This window comes from Stegostoma tigrinum, chromosome 3 (genome assembly GCF_030684315.1).
Source record: "Stegostoma tigrinum isolate sSteTig4 chromosome 3, sSteTig4.hap1, whole genome shotgun sequence".
NCBI lineage: Eukaryota > Metazoa > Chordata > Chondrichthyes > Orectolobiformes > Stegostomatidae > Stegostoma > Stegostoma tigrinum.
The window spans coordinates 106,709,162-106,731,066 of NC_081356.1; the positions used below are offsets into that span (position 1 = coordinate 106,709,162).

The 21,905-nt window shown below is 40.7% G+C and overlaps 2 protein-coding genes across 5 annotated transcripts in view; one reads left to right on the forward strand and one right to left on the reverse strand.

The window, feature by feature from the left end:
• aggf1 (angiogenic factor with G patch and FHA domains 1) overlaps positions 1 to 16,463 on the forward strand; it is a 56,182-nt gene extending 39,719 nt beyond the window's left edge. For 2 of the 3 annotated variants that reach the window (XM_048528029.2, XM_048528030.2), the window contains 4 exons: positions 5,815 to 5,897; positions 9,892 to 10,019; positions 11,374 to 11,473; positions 12,959 to 16,458. In XM_048528029.2, coding sequence (XP_048383986.1) covers positions 5,815 to 5,897; positions 9,892 to 10,019; positions 11,374 to 11,473; positions 12,959 to 13,183 — 536 coding nt within the window. In that variant the 3' untranslated portion in view covers positions 13,184 to 16,458. Of the gene's footprint in view, positions 1 to 5,814; positions 5,898 to 9,891; positions 10,020 to 11,373; positions 11,474 to 12,958 lie in introns of all 3 variants that reach the window. The other variant, XM_059644811.1, reaches the window with a different exon arrangement.
• LOC125450701 (KH homology domain-containing protein 4-like) overlaps positions 14,974 to 21,905 on the reverse strand; it is a 71,082-nt gene continuing 64,150 nt past the window's right edge. For both annotated transcript variants that reach the window (XM_059644813.1, XM_059644812.1), the window contains 2 exons: positions 18,574 to 18,662; positions 14,974 to 15,668 (listed from right to left, as the gene is read on the reverse strand). In XM_059644813.1, coding sequence (XP_059500796.1) covers positions 15,394 to 15,668; positions 18,574 to 18,662 — 364 coding nt within the window. In that variant the 3' untranslated portion in view covers positions 14,974 to 15,393. The remainder of the gene's footprint in view (positions 15,669 to 18,573; positions 18,663 to 21,905) is intronic.

Consider the following 21,905-nt stretch of genomic DNA (forward strand, 5'->3'; position numbering starts at 1 on the left):
GGTCCCACCTACCCCAGAAAGAGCCCCAATTATCCAAGAATCCAAAATCCTCCCTGTAGCCACGTGTTCAACTCCTCTCTCTCCCTATTCCTCGCCTCACTAGCACGTGGCACGGGTAACAAACCAGAGACAACAACTCTGTTCGTCCTAGCTTTCAGCTTCCAGCCTAGCTCCCTGAATTTCTGCCTTAAATCCCCGTCTCTCTCCCTACCTATGTCGTTGGTGCCAATCTGGACCACGACTTGGGGCTGCTCCCCCTCCCCCTTAAGGATCCCAAAAACACAAGCAGAGACATCACGCACCCTGGCACCTGGGAGGCAACACACCAACCGTGAGTCTCTCTCATCCCCATAGAACCTCCTATCTGTCCCCCTAACTATGGAGTCCCCAATGACTAATGCTCTGCTCATAGAACATAGAACATAGAACATAGAACAGTACAGCACAGAACAGGCCCTTCAGCCCACAATGTTGTGCCGACCATTGATCCTCATGTATGCACCCTCAAATTTCTGTGACCATATGCATGTCCAGCAGTCTCTTAAATGACCCCAATGACCTTGCTTCCACAACTGCTGCTGGCAACGCATTCCATGCTCTCACAACTCTGCGTAAAGAAGCTGCCTCTGACATCCCCTCTATACTTTCCACCAACCAGCTTAAAACTATGACCCCTCGTGCTAGCCATTTCTGCCCTGGGAAATAGTCTCTGGCTATCAACTCTATCCATGCCTCTCATTATCTTGTATACCTCAATTAGGTCACCTCTCCTCCTCCTTTTCTCCAATGAAAAGAGACCGAGCTCAGTCAACCTCTCTTCATAAGATAAGCCCTCCAGTCCAGGCAGCATCCTGGTAAACCTCCTCTGAACCCTCTCCAAAGCATCCACATCTTTCCTATAATAGGGCGCCCAGAACTGGACGCAGTATTCCAAGTGCGGTCTAACCAAAGTTTTATAGAGCTGCAACAAGATCTCACGACTCTTAAACTCAATCCCCCTGTTAATGAAAGCCAAAACACCATATGCTTTCTTAACAACCCTGTCCACTTGGGTGGCCATTTTAAGGGATCTGTGTATCTGCACACCAAGATCCCTCTGTTCCTCCACGCTGCCAAGAATCCTATCCTTAATCCTGTACTCAGCTTTCAAATTCGACCTTCCAAAATGCATCACCTCGCATTTATCCAGGTTGAACTCCATCTGCCACCTCTCAGCCCATCTCTGCATCCTGTCAATGTCCCGCTGCAGCCTACAACAGCCCTCTACACTGTCAACGACACCTCCGACCTTTGTGTCGTCTGCAAACTTGCTGACCCATCCTTCAATTCCCTCGTCCAAGTCATTAATAAAAATTACAAACAGTAGAGGCCCAAGGACAGAGCCCTGTGGAACCCCACTCACCACTGACTTCCAGGCAGAATATTTTCCTTCTACTACCACTCGCTGTCTTCTGTTGGCCAGCCAATTCTGTATCCAAGCAGCTAAGTTCCCCTGTATCCCATTCCTCCTGACCTTCTGAATGAGCCTTCCATGGGGAACCTTATCAAATGCCTTACTGAAGTCCATATACACCACATCCACAGCTCGACCCTCATCAACCTTTCTAGTCACATCCTCAAAAAACTCGATAAGGTTTGTAAGGCATGACCTACCCCTCACAAAGCCGTGTTGACTGTATTTGATCAAGCCATGCTCTTCCAGATGGTCATAAATCTTATCCCTCAGAATCCTTTCTAACACCTTGCAGATGACAGACGTGAGACTTACCGGTCTATAATTGCCGGGGATTTCCCTATTTCCTTTCTTGAAGAGAGGAATTACATTTGCCTCTCTCCAGTCCTCAGGTACGACTCCAGTGGAGAGCGAGGATGCAAAGATCTTCGCAAGTGGCGAAGCAATTGCATTTCTCGCTTCCCAAAGCAGCCGAGGACAAATCTGATCCGGGCCTGGCGACTTGTCAATCTTAATGTTTGACAAAATTTTCAGCATATCAGCTTCCTCTATCTCTATCCATTCCAGCATGCACACCTGCTCTTCAAAGGTTTCATTCACTACAAAGTTGGTTTCTTTCGTAAAGACAGAAGCAAAAAACTCATTTAGGGCTTCCCCTACCTCCTCAGGCTCCACACACAAGTTCCCTATGCTATCCCTGATCGGCCCTACTCTTTCTTTGACCATTCTCTTATTCCTCACGTAAATGTAAAATGCCTTTGTGTTTTCCCGGATTCCTTCTGCCAAGCCTTTCTCGTGCCCCCTCCTGGCTCTCCTCAGACCATTTTTGAGCTCCTTCCTTGCCTGCATGTAATCCTCTCTAGCTGAACTTGACCCTAGCTTCCTCCACCTTATGTAAGCTACCTTCTTCCTTTTCACTAGAAGCTCCACCGCTCTCGTCATCCAAGGTTCCTTAATCTTACCCCTTCTTGCCTGTCTCAGAGGGACATATTTACTCATCACTCCCAACAACTGTTCCTTAAACCATGCTCCTCTTCCCCCTTCCCTTCTGAGCAGCAGGGACAGACTCTGTGCCAGAGACCTGTGCCCTACTGCTTTCCCCTGGTAAGACGTCCCCCCCCCCAACAGTGTCCAAAACGGTATCCTTATTGTTGAGGGGAATGGCCACGGGATCCCTGCACTGCCTGCCGGTTCCCTTTCCGTCCCCTGACCGTAACCCATCTGCCTTTTTCCTGTACTTGAGGAGTGACTACCTCCCTGTAACTCCTCTCAATAACCCCCTCTGCCTCCCAAATGGTCCGAAGTTCATCCAGCTCCAGCTCCAGTTCCCTAACGCGGTTTTCAAGGAGCTGGAGTTGGGTGCACTTCCCGCAGATGTAGTCAGCAGGGACACTAGTGGTGACCTTACCTCCCACATTCTGCAGGAGGAACATTCAACTGCCCTGACCTCCGTTCCCATTATTCTAAATTCCCATGACTTAAAAAATAAAGAATAAAAAATAAACTTGTTACCTTACCAATAAGGCACACAGAACCTTTTTTTTCGGTTAGAGGAGGAGGATGGTTGGGAGACGCTACCCGGGTAGTGTTTCGGGTAACGCAACCACACAAATATATTACCTCACTCACTCACCAGTCCCGTGTCGGCTCCTGCTCAGCGTCCCTCCGCGTATTCACGAGGTAAGCTTTTTAACGATTCAAAAACAGTGACTCACCGGCTTCCCAACAGGCTCCTGCTCCAAGCTCCCGCTCGCGCTGCTGCTGCAACCAGAAATGGAAGGCACAATTGGAGTTCAGTGCACAGGGGAAGAGGGTTTTGTTTGTTTTTTTTTGCTCTTCATTTGTGAAATTCTTTTACATAGAATCAATACTGTGTGGAAAGAGGCCATTCAGCCCATCAAGCCTGCAATGACCCTCCGAGGAGCTCATACTTACCACGATCAACCCCATCTAGCCAGCACATCTCCAGACACTATGGGCAATTTAGCATGGCCAACTCACCTAATCTGCATATCTTTGGACTGTGGGAAGAAACTGGAGCATCCGGTGTAAACCCACGCAGACACAGGCAGAACTTGGAAACTCTGCACTGACAGTCACCCACTGCTAGAATTGAACCCAGTTCTCTGGTGCTATGAAGCAGCAGTGCTGACCACTGAGCCACTGTACTGCCTGTTTTTCAGGTTTATAATATACAGTACAGTGGAGAAATAGGTCCTTTGGCCCACTAAGCTTCTACTGACCCCTGACTTTTCTGAGCCAAAAGCCTTTTGTCTCCACATGGTCCATAATCCTCTAATCTTTGCCTGTTCATGTGTGTGTGTCAATCTGCCTCTTAAATGTTGCTACTCTATCTGCTGCTACCACCTCCTCTGGCAGTGCATTCCAGGCATTTAACATCCTCTCTGTTCATTTTTAAAAAAAACTTGCCTCTCACATCTCCTTTTAAACTTTTCCCCTTTTCTTCAAAGCCATGTCCCTCGTAGTGTGGTGATCAGAACTGTAACTGCAGTTTTCCAAATGTGGCCTAATTAAAGTTCTATACAGCTGCAACATCACTTGCGAATTTTTATACTTTGTGCACTGACAAATGAAGGCAAGCAACTTATTCACCTTGTATTGTCACTTTCAAGGAATTGTGAATCTGTATGCCTGGACCCCACGATGTTAGTGCTTCTGAGGGTTCTGTCATTTACTGCATAGTTTGCTTCTGCATTAAACCTTCCAAAATATATCACCTCACGTTTGTATAAGTAAAAGTCAGGGCCAGTAGAATAAAGGCATATAAGTCAGCAAAATAGGGTAAGAGAAGTCGAGTTAGTGTAAAGGAAGTAACTTAACAGTATTCTTACATAAGCATAAGTTTTTTTTATTCAGAATAGAGTATCGGGCTTAAAAGAGCTCATGGAAGCACAGCTCACACCTGTCATATGCTCCTCCTGTCTATGTGGCAAATCATGGAATCTTCAGTTGTCCCTGGTGACCACATGTGCAGGAAGTGTGCCCAGTTGCAACTACAGGGAGTTGGCATTTCAGAGCTGGAGCTGCAGTTGAATTCACTGTGGAGCATTTGCAGTTCTGAACAAGGTGGTTAGTGCATTCAGTGAGGCTGTCACGGTACAGGTACAGATTGAAAAGGCAGAAAGAGTATGGGTGATCACAGGCAGAGTAGAGGAAAGCAAATCGTTCAGTGGTCTGTTATGGCTATCCCTCTTTCTAACAGATATGCCCGTTTTGATACTATTGGGCAAAGTGACAGGGCAGGGGAAAGCAACGGCAGCCAAATTCCTGGTGTCACAGCCGGATGTGCTATATAAGAAGGGAGAAAGAAGAATGGCAGGGCTCTGGTGGTAGGCAGACTCATTGTAAGGGGAACAGAGAGGTGTTTCTAGGGCTGCAGAAAAGACTTCAGGATGGTATATTACCTCCACGGGGAACAGGTATGTCACTGATTGGGCTGCAGGTCATTTTGAAAGGGGGAGAGCAAACAGATAAAGGGCAAGAGAGATTATAGCACACTGGTAACAGTAATGTAGATAGGAAAAAGGATGAGGGCCCTAAAGCATAGTTTAAGGAAACAGGAAGAATCTTGTAAGCCTCACTCTGTCTAAGCACCCCATAATCTCTCTGTCCTTATGTTATGATCTGACTGCTCACAAAATAAAACTTTTCACTGTACCTAGGTACGTGACAATAAAAAATTGAATCAAGTAAAAATCAAGGATCCAAAAGGTAGTAATCTTTGGACCGTTTCCAGTGTCATGTACACGTTGAGCATGGGAATTACAATGTCAGTCAAGATGAATGCGTAGCTAGAGAAATGGAGGATGGAGGCATCTAGATTTCTAGGCAGTGGAACCTGAACTGGAATGGGACCAAAATCCTGCATCAAGGTTTGTTAATGCACCTTTGGAGGGTTTAAACTAATTTGGCAGGAGGGTGAGATTCAAAAAGAATCTTCAGCAAAAGAAGATGAATGGCCAAAATTAGAAATGAGAGCAAGTGGGTCAAGAAGATGTAGACACTTTGTGCCAGTTAAGGCACAATTACTTTTCTCAGAGTTGTAAATCTGTGGAATTCACTGTCTCGGAGTACGGTGGATGCTGGCACGTTGTCTATCTCCATTTGAAAATTGAAGAGTGGGTGGGAAAGTGGAATTGAGGCCAAGGTGAGATCAGCATGGTGGTATTAAATGGTGGAGCAGGCTCAAGGGGCTGAATTGCCTGCTCCTGCTGCTAGTTTTTATGTTCTTACTGTAATTGCCATGGTGAAAAATCTATTTATTCATGCTGTCTTGTCATGTCCAAATTAGTCATTCAATATTGGTTACTAAAATGCTGGACTTTTTGGATTTTATTTAGCTATTCCAGTGATGAGCAAGCAGGACAAAGATAAGTTACGACGTCAGGAATTAAAACAGATTCAAATCAAGTATGGGTTGCAGGTATGTTTTTGTTTGTTTCCATCAGGTCATTTTGAAGTTTTGCAGTAGCAATATTAGGAGCCAAGTACTGAAAAGTGTATTAGTCTCTTTTTATTAAATAAAATATATACCTTTTTAAAATGAATGATCTCAAGATTGCAAAGAAAATACCAATACTTCAAATATGGGTGCAATGGAAGTAGCTTAATTTACACAAAAGCTCTACAGTACTGGCCCAAACTGTTTTGTGCAGGTCGAAATTGCAAAACCTATGATAAAACCTGATAGGTTTTTGGCTGTCATCAGTAGTCTCGCCAGCCTTTCTGACATATTTACAGTTGTTTTCCACCTTAATAAGCTGGCTGATTCTCCACACTTCTCTATTTAAGGTTACCAGAACCTCTCTGTGATCATTATACCCTGCATAAGTGAGTACAGTGCCCAAAACTGAGTTCAGTATTCCAAATGGAGATTGAACAAGGATTTTTACAATTAAAACATAATTTTCTCCTCATTGCATTGCCCCTAGAGAGGTATGAAATCCCATGTTCCTTAGTCTTCATGAATACTTTTGCACCTGTGCAAATGATTTCTGTATATTTTGTGACTTCCCAGTTACTAGTCTTTCTCCATTTGATTTGTCTTTATTGATGCCTGAGTGGATGAACTTGCACTTACCCACATTTCAAGTCCAGCTGCCAGTTCTGCCCACTCATGTTAATCTTTGGCCTTTTTGTATTTTTATAGCTCCCATTTGTCGGGCCCTATCTAGCAATATCCTTGGCCTCCTTCCTCTGCCTATTGTTACCTTCACCCTCTGCTGTCTTCTCTACCTAACTGCTGTCATCTCTCCTTCCTTTGTCAACTCTGTTTATATTCTTTGATCTTTCTCAGTTACCTCCTCAGCCACTAATTGTTTAATATGATTAGTGCCCTTGATCTGAATGTCTAAGAATTCGTATAAAGTAAACCCTATGAATTAAATCAAAACAAATCCACCAGTTCACAATTTAAATTATTTTGAAATATATGGATTATCGCAGTTTTGTTCTCTATTTAAACTTAAATAGAAGTTTGGCAATTTTTTGCTAAAGAAATAGAGTACAAAAGAAGGGAAGTGACCATGTGTACAGAAATTGTATTCCGCTTCAGCTCCTGATTGATGATATGGAGTGGCTGGAGCTGCAAGTGGATTTGCTGTGGAACATCCATGATGCTGAGGATGTCATCAATAGCATGTTTAGTGAGTTGGTCTTAGCACAAGTAAGAGCTACACAGGCTGAAAATTGGATACTGTTGTTGGGGATGACCTCTTCAGGAAAGCAACAACAGCAAAGTTTGTGGCACCATGGTTGTCTCTGCACAGTTGGGGAGGAAAAAGACTGGGAGAGCTTTAGTGATAGGGTACTCGGTCGTAAGGGGAACTGACAGGCGGCTCAGTGGCAGTAAACAACACTCTCCCATACAGTATGCTTCCTCCTTGGTGCTACGGTCAATCTGGCAAAAAGACCGGGAGCAGCTCCTGGTCTACATGTAAGTCCACATTTCTAAATGAATAATTTCCATGTCTAAATGCAAGTCTACATTTGGAACATGGGAGTCTTTTAAAAGTGGTATGTTTAGAATTCAGGGTCAGCATGTTTCTGTAATAGTTAAAGGGAAGGGCAGCAAGTCCAGGGAAGCCTGGATTTCAAGAGATGTTGATAGCTTGATAAATTAAAAAGAAGGAAGCATTTGTCAGGTACAGTGCATTAAAAACAGGGGAGCCCCTTCGACAGTATCGAATGTAGGAGGCTGCTTAAAAGGGAAATTAGGAGAGCAAAGAGGGGCCATGAAATATCTTTAACAGTTGGGATCAAGGAAGACCCCAAGGCTTTTTTATAAGTATATCAAAAGTAAGGATTACCAGGGAAATGGTGAGACTTATTAGAGATCAAAGGGGCAATCTGTGCATGGAGCCAGTGAACATGGCTGAGGACTTCTTCTTATTTGTATTCACAACAGAAAGATATTGTATCTGGGGTTATCAGTTGTGGTGGTGAGGCTCTAGGACATGTGAAGATTAATAAGGAGGATGTATTAGAAGTTTAAGTAGGCATACACGTGCGTAAATTCCCAGGATGACTGAGATGTAGCCCAGGCTGCTGTGGGAAGCAGGGGAGAAGATTGCTGGGGTCCTGGCGGATATGTTTAATACTTTGCTGGTCGCAGATGCCAGATAACTGGAGGATAGCCAGTGTGGTTCCTTTGGTCAAGAAGGGTGGAAGGAATAGAAAAGGTAATTACCACTGACATCGGACTAACTGGTCTGTAGGGAAATTATTATGAAAATTCTGAAGGACAGGATTAATCATAATTGGAAAGACAGGTGTTGATCAGAGATAGTCAGCACAGATTTGTTAGAGAGATCCTGACTAATTTGAGTTTTTTGAAAAGGTAGCTAAGTATATTGATAATGAAGCGCCTGTGAGATCCAAGGCACATTGTCAAACTAGATCCAAAATTGGCTTAAAAATAGGAGGCAAAGTGATAATGAAGGGTTGTTTTTGTAATTGGAAGCCTGTGACTACAGGTGTGCCATGGGCATCAGTGCTAGAACCTTTTGCTTTTAATATACAGTAAACCTTCCACAGTCGCATTCAGGTCGTTAATTAGTAAGTTTTGCAGATGACATGAACGTTGTGTCTCTTTCCCTCATCACCTGCAATGTTACTAGGGAGTACTGAGGAACAAAGGGATTTGGTTTATAAGTCCATACATCCCTGAAAGTGTCAGCACAGAGTGTGTGGTGAGGAAGGCATCTGGGATTAACCAGGACATAGAATATAGGAGCATGGAAATCTTGTTACGACTTTATAAAACTTTGGTTAGGCCATAGTGAAATATTGTGTGCAATTCTGGTTGCTGCACTATCGGGACAATGTGATTACACTAGAGAGGATGCAGAGGAAATTCGCTAGAATGTTGCCTTGAATAAAGTCTGTTTTTGTGGAGGGACTGGAGAAGCTGGATATGTTTTCCTCGGAGCAGAGGAGGTTGAGGGGGAATCTGAATCTGAGGTATACAAAGTTATGAGAAGCGTAGACTGAGTACATCATAAGAGTTTCTTCCCAGTTACAGTGGTTTAGGGAGATTTGAGGAAAAAAGAGAAATTCACCCAGAGACTGTTATATAAATGGAATACACTGCCTGAGAAGTTGGTGGAGGAGGTTCTCTCACAACATGGTAGTACCTGGATGAGTACTTGAAATGCTGGGCCATAGTAGGCTATGGACCAAGTGTAGGTAAGTGGGATTAGTGTTTGTCAGCATAGATGTGGTGGGTCTACTTATATGCTGTATGATCCTATGTTACTGCAACTGTACGAAGCATTAGTGAGACTGCATCTGTAGTACTGCAGACAATTTCTGTCCCATGAAGCGCAATGTAGTTGCATTGGAGATGGTTCCAAGGAAGTTCATTAGATTAATCCCAGAGATGAGGGGTTTATTTTAAGAGACTGAGTAGTTTAGGCCTATAATCTTTGGAGTTTAGAAAAATGAGTGGATATTTTATTGACGTATACAAGATGCTAATGGGGATTGACGAAGTATGTGTAGAGATGATGTTTCCTCACGTTGAGCAATCTAAAACGAGAGGTCATAGTTTTTAGGATAAGGGGTAGCAGATTTAAAATAGATGAGGTAAAATTGTTTCTGTCCAAGGTTTGTGAATCTGTGAAATTCACTACCCCTGAGTATGATGGATGCTGGGATATTAAGTAAATTTAAAGGAAGAGATAGATGTTAAAATTAGTAATAGGTTGAAGGGTTATGGAGAACAGGCAGGAAAGTGGAACTGAGACCATGATGAGATTGTATTAAGTAGTGGAGCAGGCTCAATAAGGTGAGTTGCCAACTTTGTTTCCAAGTTCTTAGGTAAAATATACTTGGTGTTTATAGAGTATTATGTGGAGCAAAGAATGTGATACTCTTTCTGAAATGATAATTTAAACTTGTTGCCATTTTAACATTAGAATAGTGCATATGAAGGAAGTGAAACATTAAAGAACTCGATGTACAAGGATCGAGCTGCCAATCGTAGACAGTTTGTTGGAAGTGATGGTATCTATAAAAGAGATGATGCTCCTGCTTCAGTCAATGTGTAAGTATGTAAATGAACATGGGTTTGTGAATCCAGTCTGCATTTTGGTGGTAGTTTCAGAATTTACCAAATGTACCCTTGTTCAGTTCCAGTGGAGAATATAAATTGCTTACCAAGAATGATCTTTTACCTTTCCAATCAAGTTTCCAATAGAATATTGCTGTTTTCCCCTAGGGAGAGTAAAATCACTAAGGGTGTTATCCTTTCAGGAAGATCCTGTCTGGTCACTTGACCTTTTACGAGACATTGTTCTTGATTGCATTTTTAGTTTGTTTGCATTTAGCAGCACTGATGACCCGGAAAACAAGAATGCTGTGGTACTCACTGCAATAAATATTTGAGCTGTTTTTCAAGCACTCTGTGTTGTAAAATAAGTTGTTGATCGGAAAGAAACTTTATTTGGATTTCATAGACTGTTTATCCCAGAACGTTTATGCTGTCTACAAGCTGGACCCAATCTCCTGCTCTTTCTTACCTATGAGACGCTTATCCAATTCCCTTTAAAAGCCAGAATTGAATCTGCCTTACCACATTCTCAAACAGTACATTGTCAGATCCTGACCACTCAGCAGGTTCAGTCATTTTTGTTAGTCTGCTATAGGTTCTATTGTCAGTCACCTTAAGTTGGTGTTTCCTCTTGTTTTCAAACCTTCCATCAACTGAATGTTTCTATCTACTTTGTGGATAACCTTAATGATTTCAGATACATGTATCAGATATCCTTTATTTTTATTTAATTTTTGTCCAGTCCACACAACTGAAGTCTATCATCCCTGGGGTGGCACGGTGGCTCAGTGGTTAGTACTGCTGCCTCACAGCGCCAGGAACCCAGGTTTGATTCAACCCTTGGGCGACTGTCTGTGTGGAGTTTGCATGTTCTCTCTCTGTGTCTGTGTGGGTTCCTCCCACAGTCCAAAGATGTGCACGCTGGGTGGATTGGTCATGCTAAATTGCCAATAGTGTTCAGGGATGTATAGATTAGGTGGGTGGGGGACAGGTCTGGGTGCGATGCTCTGAGGTTCGGCGTGGACTTGTTGGGCCTGTTTCCACACTCTGGGGATACTAAGATCTGTGGTACCTGGAATCATTCTGTTTTCCATTGGCATTAGGGCCACAAACCAGAGAATGGAAATAGATTTTGATTATTGCTCTCAAAATGGAATCACAAAAGCAGCTAAAGAGAAAAGGTCTTACACGTGTGATTGTTCAGGATATACTCCACCTGCATCTTACAACTTTTGATACCTTGACATTCACATTAGTCTGAGTGACACAGGCTACTGGTGTAAGGCTGTGATGGAAATCATCGAAGTAGTAATTGGTGCACGAGCATAATAAGCTTTATTGATTTTAGGGAAATCTGTGACAACAATAAAGGGAGAAAGATGTTGGAAAAGATGGGCTGGAAGAAAGGTGAAGGACTTGGCAAAGAGAGTTGCGGCATTAAAGAGCCGGTAAGTTGTTTTTGTCCTACTACACAGAAAACTGCTAGAAATTTTTGGATCAAAGAAATTGGGTAGGAAATGAACAGACATTAAACCACATATTTAAACAAATTATTACTTACTAGAAATGAGCCATCTGTAATTTACATTTATTCTTTAGTATTGAGAACTCAATTGGATTTTTTTTAAATTGCTAGACTCAGTGAGCAACATGATGTGTCTTAGTGGTTAGCACTGCTGCTTCACAGCACCATGGACCTGGGTTTGATTCCAGCCTTGGGTGACTGTATGAAGTTTACGCATTCTCCCCATGTCTGCATAGGTTTCCTTCCACAGTCCAAAAATGTACAGATTAAGTAGTTTGCCCATGCTAAAATTGCCAGTGCTTTCCTGGCATGTGCAGGCTAGGTGGGCTAGCCATGGTAAATGTGGGATTATAGGATTGGTTGGAACGTCACTGCGGACTTGATGAGCCCATTGGCCTCTTTCCGCAGAATGGGATTCTAATCTGCTTTAAAGTCAACTTGTCTCATGGTGGTAATCCTACTCGTAGTATAAATTATATTAACATTTTGTTAGTCATGGGTCATGGTTATTGTTGGCTGGCTAACCAGCACTTATTGTCCTGTCCCTAGCTGCCCTTGAACTGAGTGACATGCTTGGTTGTTTCACATTGCTATGGGTATGAAATCACATATCCAGACCAGGTGAAGATAGCAGATTTCCTTCCCTGAAGGACAACAAACCAGATGGAGTTTTCTGACAACTGGCAATGGTTCCATGGTCACCTGTAGATTCTCAATTCCACTACATGCCACAGTGGGATTCAAGTCCAGGTCCTCAGTACATTAGCTGAGTTGCTGGATTAATTTTCTAGTGACAATACAATAAAGCCATTGTCTCCCCAAATACATAACATCTGCTTAAACACACTGGCAGAGTACAACAGTGCATTTGCCAAAACCAAGAAAGTCTGTGAGCTTTCTCTAATGGTTCATTAGGAAAATTTATGTTTTGGCATAACAGCCAGACTAGGAAAATTTCATGTTTGTACTATTGGAAGATCTGTGCCTATGGGGTACTTAGAAGTTTTGCCACCTGATGAGATGGAATGGTAGATAACAAAATGAAACAATCCCTATTCTCTCTCTACTAACCTCTACTGATTGAACTGTGCTCAGAATGGCACGTTGAATGATGACTGAACTGAGTTTGGTAGTGCTGTACTCCAACATCCATGGTGATGACTTGATGATTAAAACAGAAGTTCCAAAATATTTGGCCTAACAGATGATCCGAACCATTTCAGGACTGTGGTACACAATCAGCATGTAATATCTGTGAAGAACCACTTTTATTTTTAAACAAACATTTCAAAACACGTTAATGTCTCTGTTAAAAAATGCAAGACAGTCATCTAATAGTGCATTGTAATCATGCCAATTTCTTGTTTAATCCCAATGCTGTATTTCTGTTGTTTGTCTCTAATTTCAGATTCAAGTTCAACTTCATCAGTCACAAGCTGGTTTAGGAGCCACTGAACCACTTTCTATTGAAGACGTACAGCTGTCCAGCTCTAATAAACAGAAGAATTGGGCCAAAGCTAGAGACAGATTTTCTGAAACTTTTCAACAAACCACAAATCAGAAAGCAACACTGAAAACATTGTGGGTTAAAGGTGCAGTAAGGGAGCAAACTGAAGACACTGTCACAAGCTGAATTTTATAAATAATGTTGCAAGTTTTTATATTGTAAAATAAAAGCAAATGTGCATATTTAGTTTGAGGCAACTAAAATTGTATTAATTCTGGTTCTGTTTTGGAATAGCACCTAAGAATCTCCAAATACAGCAGTTTACTTTTTAAAAAAATATACCTCTTGAATCAGACATTCTATTCAGAATATTTGCTGAGGAAAAAGACGTGTGTGCTTTTCATTTTGCACTGCTCTGGACAATTTCTCAAGAATACAAATTTGAGAGAAATGTCAGCATTTGTATTACGTGTGGAGGCCATGGAGAATGCCATTAATGCATAATTGACAACCATGTTGACTTATTAGTCAGGACAGTACCCCATAGAATGAAGCAAACCAATCATCTATTATGTTGAGTTTGAAGATGCAAAGAATTGTGTAGTTTTCAGTATATTTGCATGTCCATCATAACAATCTATAATTGGTTGTCAGTGTAATTCCTTTACAGTTGCTGGATAATCCAATTTTATGCTCACAGAACCAGATTGAAATTAGTAGCAATATAAAAATTACACCTCAAATTCTCACTTCCTAGAGTTATGAGATGTACCTTGCCCACTATAAGCTATAATGCATCCAGCCCACACTTGAGAAAGTGTTTTAACATTAGATGTGATACTGCAGTATGACAGCAGATAACGTGCAAAGAATTATGCTGACAACTAGGTTAGGATTGTCAAGCTTTCAGGGTGGTGTCACAGCTTCTTCTTTGCACATATGCGAAACCAGGTTTATGCATTGAGCAGTGATAATGGGAACTGCAGATGCTGGAGAATCCAAGATAATAAAATGTGAGGCTGGATGAACACAGCAGGCTCAGGAGCAAAAAAGCTGACATTTCAGGCCTAGACCCTTCATCAGAGAAGCACATCACTTGCCCCGAGAAATTACATTTTTTTCTTCTTTATTCATTCATGGGATCAGGGTGTCACTGGCTAGGCAGCATTTGTTGCCCTCCCTAATTGCCCAGAGGGCAGTTAAAAGTCAGCCACAGCTGTGGGTCTGTAGGCCAGACCAGGTAAGATGGCCAATACCTTCCCTAAAGGACATTAACAAACAGATGAGCTTTTCAGACAGACAACAGATTCATGGTCATTGTCAGACTCTTAATTCCACCATCTGTCTTTGGAGACATTCAAACCCTGGTTTGGGTCTTTGGCTTAAGTCCAGCAATAATATCACTAGGCCGTCACCTCCCCTTTTGAAACCAGGCAGGTTCCCACAGCAGTAACAGCTGTATCAGAGGCCACATCACCTAATTTTCTTTTATTCAGTATGAATACAAATTGACAAAGTTGTCCAGAAGTACTCAATTTTATTTTTGATTAGTCAGCAATAACTTGTCAATTCAGTTATTTGTCCATTCCAAAGGCTCCTGTGTTTTAATGCATTGTTGTGCATGTCAGAATAATCATTTCAGCAAGGGAGTATTAAAATAGTTATTGCTTCCCTCACACCTTCCACAAGCAGGTACAACCTGTTATAAAGCTGCTCCTGCAAGTTTGACTAACACCTCCTTCTCCAGCTTAACCATTAATTTTATCTTGATAAAATATGTTGTCCAAATGAATGAGGTCTGTCGTTTCTTTTATTAGGCCCTACAATGGCAAACAGTTATTGATCTAGAAATTGTCACCACAGCCCTGTATTAGTAACAAAACAGATTAAAATTCTCCATGCTGCCTTCACAGTTGCAACGTCTGTAAAATAAATTTCAAGTTTAGTTTTCAACACTTCAACATAGTATACACCTCTTCTTTCGCATACTTTTATTTTACAGGCTGTATTTAATACACTAAATCCTTGCCAATTACAACATAAGACTGGTGCACAATCATGCTTCTGCAAAGTACCAGCAGGGAAAAGCTGGAGTTTTCAATATGTCCTTAATTCTGGAATTTGACTTCACTCTTCACAATACTGCAGCTGGATCTCTGTAAAAAATGCCAATATAATGATGGATCTTCTAGTTCCTGCAACTTACATTAAAGTCTATCTTCCAATGTTATGCTGTGAGCCACTCAATTATGATAGTCCATTCAAGTTAATTCCAGAAGTCATCGCAAATTGGGTAATAGTACTGCACCTAGCGCACACAGGCTGATTTGTACAATAGTGGTTTAGCTGCACATAGTGAAGAGCACATTGACAAAAATACATATATGTTTGCAATATTAATTAGGTGCCATCCAGAAGGGCATGGAATTCTGAGACCTGGGTAAACCATGTTGCTGCTGCTGGTGGTGATGATGAGGATGATGATTTTGGTGGATTGAATGCTGAAAATAAGGATGATACATATTGCGTGGTGCATTTCCTGAAGGTTGGTATCTCCCACCTCGCTTATGCCGGTCGTCTTCCTCATCTGAAGAGTCCTCCCCATACTGGGCCAGGGCACCTAGGCTATCACTAGTCTTGTGTCGCTTATGGCTTGGAGAAGAGATATGACCTACATTTTAAAATAAGAATCCCCAAACACCATACATACCCAGAAAGCCACGAATTATTCAATATAAGAGAAAGAATTTAGTTTGTGGGAAAGAGAACATATTGTTAATGTTTAAAATGTTTACAGACAATACATTAAAATAAATCATTTGTAGTACAATACACAAGATGTCATAAAACCATGTCAAGTTGACAGCAGCAGGTGAAGTCCCATCAGAAACATGTAAGAGAACACAAGACACAAGGAAAAATTAAATTCAGATTAATTGCTACATATTAACTATGCTCAAACTGCAGCACAATTTAAACCTTTACAGCACGCTTAGCTCATTAATAGCTGTATTAAACAATGCCTTTCAAATTGACCAGTAGAAGTTTCACAAATGCCATTCACAATACTGCAGAGAATATTTATTTTTCTCACTTATCTGCCACATTCTGTAATATGTTACCCAGGTGTTATACTAGTACAAATGGACAATGAATAAAAGATTAACAATTTCGGCATAGCCTCACTTTTTCTCTCAAAAGGATCTGACAGTTGCCTGGCCTACTACCTCTGTGGAACAGTGTCCAAAGTACTAAGTGAAAATAGGTCAAATGCTTTCAAGCTAGAGCAACCGAACTTGTTAATAAAACTAGATTTTGAACTTAATCATCATTTCCATCAGATCTAAAACTTAAGGTGTCCAACTTTGAGCTGAGGTTTTTCCAGATTAGAATTAGCAAAATTGATCTGCGTACAGTTTAAGCTACCTTATCATCTTGCTTGGAATAATGGATTTAAAACTAACGTCATTTGTACTGCATTTCAAAAGTCGATGTACTTTACGTTTTTTTCCTGTACCTTAAATCTACTACTTTCTGGAGAAGCATTGTGGTTGTAAAACAAACATTTGTTTTAAAGTTACTTATATTCAAACATTAGTGCATCACTGGAAATTCTAGAACCAGGCAGTATAGTCTGAAAATTATGGCCAGATCATTCAGGAGAGATAATCAGAAGCACTTCTACAAACAAAGGGTAGTGGATGTTTGTGGAACTCTTCCACAAACAGCAGTGAATGACAGATCAGCTGCTAATTTAAAATCTAACATTATACATTTTGTGATCAAAAAATTTATTGAAGGGATATGGGCTAAAAACAGGAATGTGGAATTAGGGCACAGCTTAGCCATGATCTAACTGAATATAGAACAGGCTCAAGGGGCTGAACAACAGCTCTTACGTTCCTATGTATCAGTGATACTCAATTTATCTCATCTATCAATTTGAACATCAAACAATTTTCAGCTTACTGAAATTTCACATTTGGATGAGAGCTTCCCTTAAAATTTAATTGAGAAGTGCAGCTAGTAGTTTGATCTAACATACTGAGAGTTGCTCCTTCACCTGACAATACATCAATGTTTTCTTGTGGTCAAAATTGTGATGCACTTGCTTTCCCTTTAACTATTTACATCATCACGAGTAGAAATGAGAAACATTAAAACTACTGGTTAAAACTCAAATAAACCAGTTATACCTTTGCTAAATTTCCTTTGCTAATGAAAACCCAAGTACTTGTCAAAGGAAAACTTCTCAGTGAAACAAATAAAATTTTGATAGGATAGATGGTGAAAGACCGTTTCCTCTATCTCAAGTCTAAAATTCAGTCTAAATAAAAAGGTTTGGCCATTTTGGGCTGAAATGAGGAGCAACTTCTTCACTCAGAGCGTTCTGAATCTTTGAAAGAAATCAAGGATTATCGAGATTGGGCGAGAAAAGTAGTTGAAGATCAGCCATTAACTTATTATACAGTTGAGCCAACTCAGTCAGGGCCGGATAGGAGAGGCAGGACAGCCTACCATATTTGTGTTCTTTTGTAATCTACCACATGCAATCTCACATATGGGTATATGTCATTTTATGCCTATTTGACATATTGAAGGTACCCCAACAATAGGGCGCACTCAAAGATATGTAGAATTGGTTCCAAATACTGAGTTGGCATATTCAGCAATGGTTTCACGGCTAGTAGTTAACCCAAAGGCAGTTGGCTATCTGAAGATTAGTCAATGGAGCCTGTTAGTTACTCCAACTCCTATATAAGCAGAAACCATACTGGAACAGTTCCAGATAGAAGGAGAAACATTATTCCAAGGAGAAATGCATGAACAAGATCATTTCTGACATCATACCGCTGAAGCACCCTTTACCCTTTGTTTAAACAATCTATTGCATACACAGGAATATACCGTAGGAAAACCAAGAGTTTTGCATTTCCTGCTGTGTTCATCCAGCTCTACACCTTGTTATCTCAGTTTTGTATTTTGCCAGTTATCTGTGTAGGAAAGGGCACATCATGCATTGAATGTTTACATACTGCCTGAATCGCAAGTTTAACTTACCGTAAGGAGTATATTTCTAATCATGCAAATTTTAAATTTAATATCACACATTCATAACTCAGCAAGTTCCAGGTAAGGTTGCTGATCTCAACTAAGGCAACGATGTAGAGGTGGCCTCAGCATCACTGGATGAAGGACAAAGAAAGACGAAGGGTTTGTGAAGACAGAAGAGTCCAGTATGCTTCCCACTTATTATCATGCAGTAGCAACTTTCAAATTTAAATGCATCTGGATGCCTTGACGATACAGTCAGGCTTCAATGATGAATTAACCATTCAACAATTACAATCTAAGTTTAAGATGGAGAAGTAACGTGTATACCCAATTGCCTGTACTTCAGCCCACACTATTCCTTTCATATGAATAGGGACAAGATGAGAAAATTAGTAAGGAAAAGGTTATTCACATACTTGAAAGACTAATCTTGCATAATCCTGTAAAGAGTAGAACACAGATTATTAAAGTGTTATCATGATTTAATGGATGAATTTTCTTGAAGTGTGGAAGGTCCTCACCTTGCATGTTTAAGGTATGTAACATTTGCATTGAGGTCTTTGGTATTTCAGAATGATCTCCATGGGTGGACAGCAAGGGCATCAGCTGCCTGAAAGGTACAAAATAAGAACCAATAAGACTCTTCTAATACTTGATTACAATAATGCATGGTGCTAATTGTTACAAGTTTTCTTCCTGTTAGAGCAGGATTACTGTAGACCCATTAAATACTGTACTTCATTGGTATTGCATAACTCATGAAAAACTAAAAAGTTGTACACTTCCATAATGTCTCACATTCTGAAGGAAGATCTTTACAAAAAATAGCATGTGAACACATTTGTACTGAACTTGGGTAAGTACATTATTTTTCATATATGTGGCATCCTGCTTCAATGGATCTGCAGGAGGTTCCTAAACTATTTCATCTGATAAAGACAGAAATATAGTCAAGTAGAAATGGAACAAATAAAAAGTTACAGCTGCATATTCTACTGAAGTTATTTAAGGACACTGACATTTCTAGTGTTGTTTAGCAAGCCACAACAGTCTTGAAGCTGAGAATATTTATGCGATTACGTGCATACCAAATGAATCAATTTCTGAAAAAGTGAAGTCATAAAACAAGACATTTAGAAGGTAGGCATTAGCTGCTTGATACTTTCAAAGCATAATTAAAACAAATTATTCCTGTTATAATTCAGTTGGGAAGCTAAGACATAACAGTATGAATTAGAAAGAGTTTTGACGTGTACATCTTTCCTTGGTTAAGAGGTCTATTCTAGGTGTGATCTATTGAATAATATTCAGCTCTTCCAATCTTCCTGTCAAAGTGCATAACCTCACATTCTCCTACATTATACTTTATACTTAAAAATTTTGCCCACGCACTTAATTTGTCTAAATCCATCCTTTAGACCATCATCCTTACCACTGTCCCACATCCCCTTATCTGTGTAAAATCTTGCTTGTCACCTATGAATACATCAACTGAATCTGCCACCTCCACGATAATTTCAAGCAGTGCTTTCTAGAACATAACCACTTGCTGACTGAAAATATTGTCCCTCATGTCACTTTTACTACTTTTGCTAATTACTTTCAATCTGTGCCCTTTCATACTTTATTGTTTCAGTTTCCTACCATCTACTCCATCCAGGCCCCTCATTATTTTACATACCTCCAGCAAATCTCCATTTCTCCATGAAATACCACCCCATCTTCTACAGTCTACTTCATAAGTGAAGTTCCTCACCCCAGAACATTTCCATGAATCTTTTCTGCAATCTTTGTAATGCTTTCTGCCTCTGAATAAATTCCTTTTTGGTCCCTAATTGGCTCTACACCTTATCACTGCTGTTTTCATACTCTCACCTAACTTTTTTTTATAATGTTTATTCACCTCTCCTTCAAACCCTCTATATTCAACCTGGTTCTCAACTGTCCGTTCTACTTGACATGTGTCATAAGCAAACTTTTTCTTCCTTGCTTTAATTCAATTTCTTTTGTCATTCAATGGGTTCTAGCTTTGTTTGTCCTACACATTGCTTTTGAACAGTATGTCTCAACTGTGTTTGAAATACCATCCCTTTGAAGGCAGACTGTTGTCAACCTACTGATTTTCCTATGAATCTTTCACAAATGATTCAGCCCAGACCACTCTTGTCCCAGTGAAGTTAATTATTCTTACTCTGAACTGTTCTTTGTTCTTTTTCATAGTCAGTTTTAACCTTGGGGTGTTACTATTTAAATATGAGCCACCTGGTCCACCTTATTTCCAAACCTACGTGTACCAGCACCTTTCTTTTGGGACTGAAAATACACTGATTACACACTGGAATAGTAGTAATGAAAATCAACATTATAACTACGCTATAGTTTTTCCACCTCTTGGGAAGTTCCTTGTTAATTTGCCCTTCTACAGCCTTGCCACTAGTCGATGGCCTACATATAACGCAATGCAACTGCACTGTTTTCATTTATTTTAGCTCTAGTCAAATAGATTTTATCTTTGGCCCCTTTGGGGCTTTCGCTTTTTCCAGCACTGTAAAGCTTTCATTTCCTGCTTTTAAATTTTCCTGAACGTCTTCCATCAGGAATATTTAACACTTCAGTCTTGCTCATCTTTAAGCGAGGTCTCTCTTAAAGGCACAAACCATATTTTTAGATGCCAATTAGCATCAATCTTAATTACCACACTCTATGCAGTTACATACATGTACAGTAACGCTCATAAACTTAATTACAATTACAAATCCACACGGATGATCCCTGGAATGGTAGGTTTAACGTACGATGAATGGCTAAAGATCCTGGGATTGTATTTCATTAGAGTTTAGAAGGGTGAGGGGAGACCTAATAGAAACTTGCAAAATAACGTATGACTTAGAAAGGGTGGACGCTGGGAAGTTGTTTCCATTAGGCGGGGAGACTAGGACCCATGGGCACAGCCTTAGAATTAGAGGGGGTAAATTTAAAATGGAAATGAGGAGTTATTTCTTCAGCCAGAGTGGTGGGCCTGTGGAATTCATTGCCACGCAGTGCAGTGGAGGCCGGGACGTTAAATGCTTTCAAGGCAGAGATCGAAAATTCTTGATTTTACAAGGAATCAAGAGCTATGGGTAGAGTGCAAAAAAGTGGAGCTGAAATGCCCATCAGCCATGATTTAAATGGCGGAGTGGACTCGATGGGCCGAATGGCCTTACTTCCACTCTTGTGTCTTATGGTCTTATTTTGCCCTTACTCTGATTACACCTCTTAAATTTTCCTGTACTAACCATCTTGCAGCATTCTGTGCGATTTACTATTCCTCTCTGATGCTACTCCTTTCTTGACTAGATTAGCTTAAACCCTCTCCCAACCCAAACGTTTTGCAATAACAGTTCCACAATTCACCTAAACAATAAACGTCCCAAGAATCCAAAGCCCCTTCCTATTACATCCAGCCAAACAGTCATCAGCTTTGAACTCATGTTTATACAACTTACTGCATGTAATCTATGGAAAAATATTTTTGCGATTTTGCTGGTTAAATTCCCACCTAGCTCCCCAAATTCTGGCTGTAGGACCACATCCTTCTTTCTACCTATGTGATTTGTACCAACATGGACCAAGCACCGGCTGTTCGCCCTCCTCCCCAGACACGCTATAATATTAGTGATTCATGAGATACTATGATACAGAAAAATAAAACAGCGCTAGAACTTCTCAATTCAGCATAGCTAGAAACTGTCAATTCTGCTGATAGACAAGAATGTCTTCTAAATTAAGAATACTGTACTCCAACTCGTCACTGGAATTCAAGTTATGCAATTATACTTTCAAGCTCACTTTGTTCACCAGGTGTTCAACC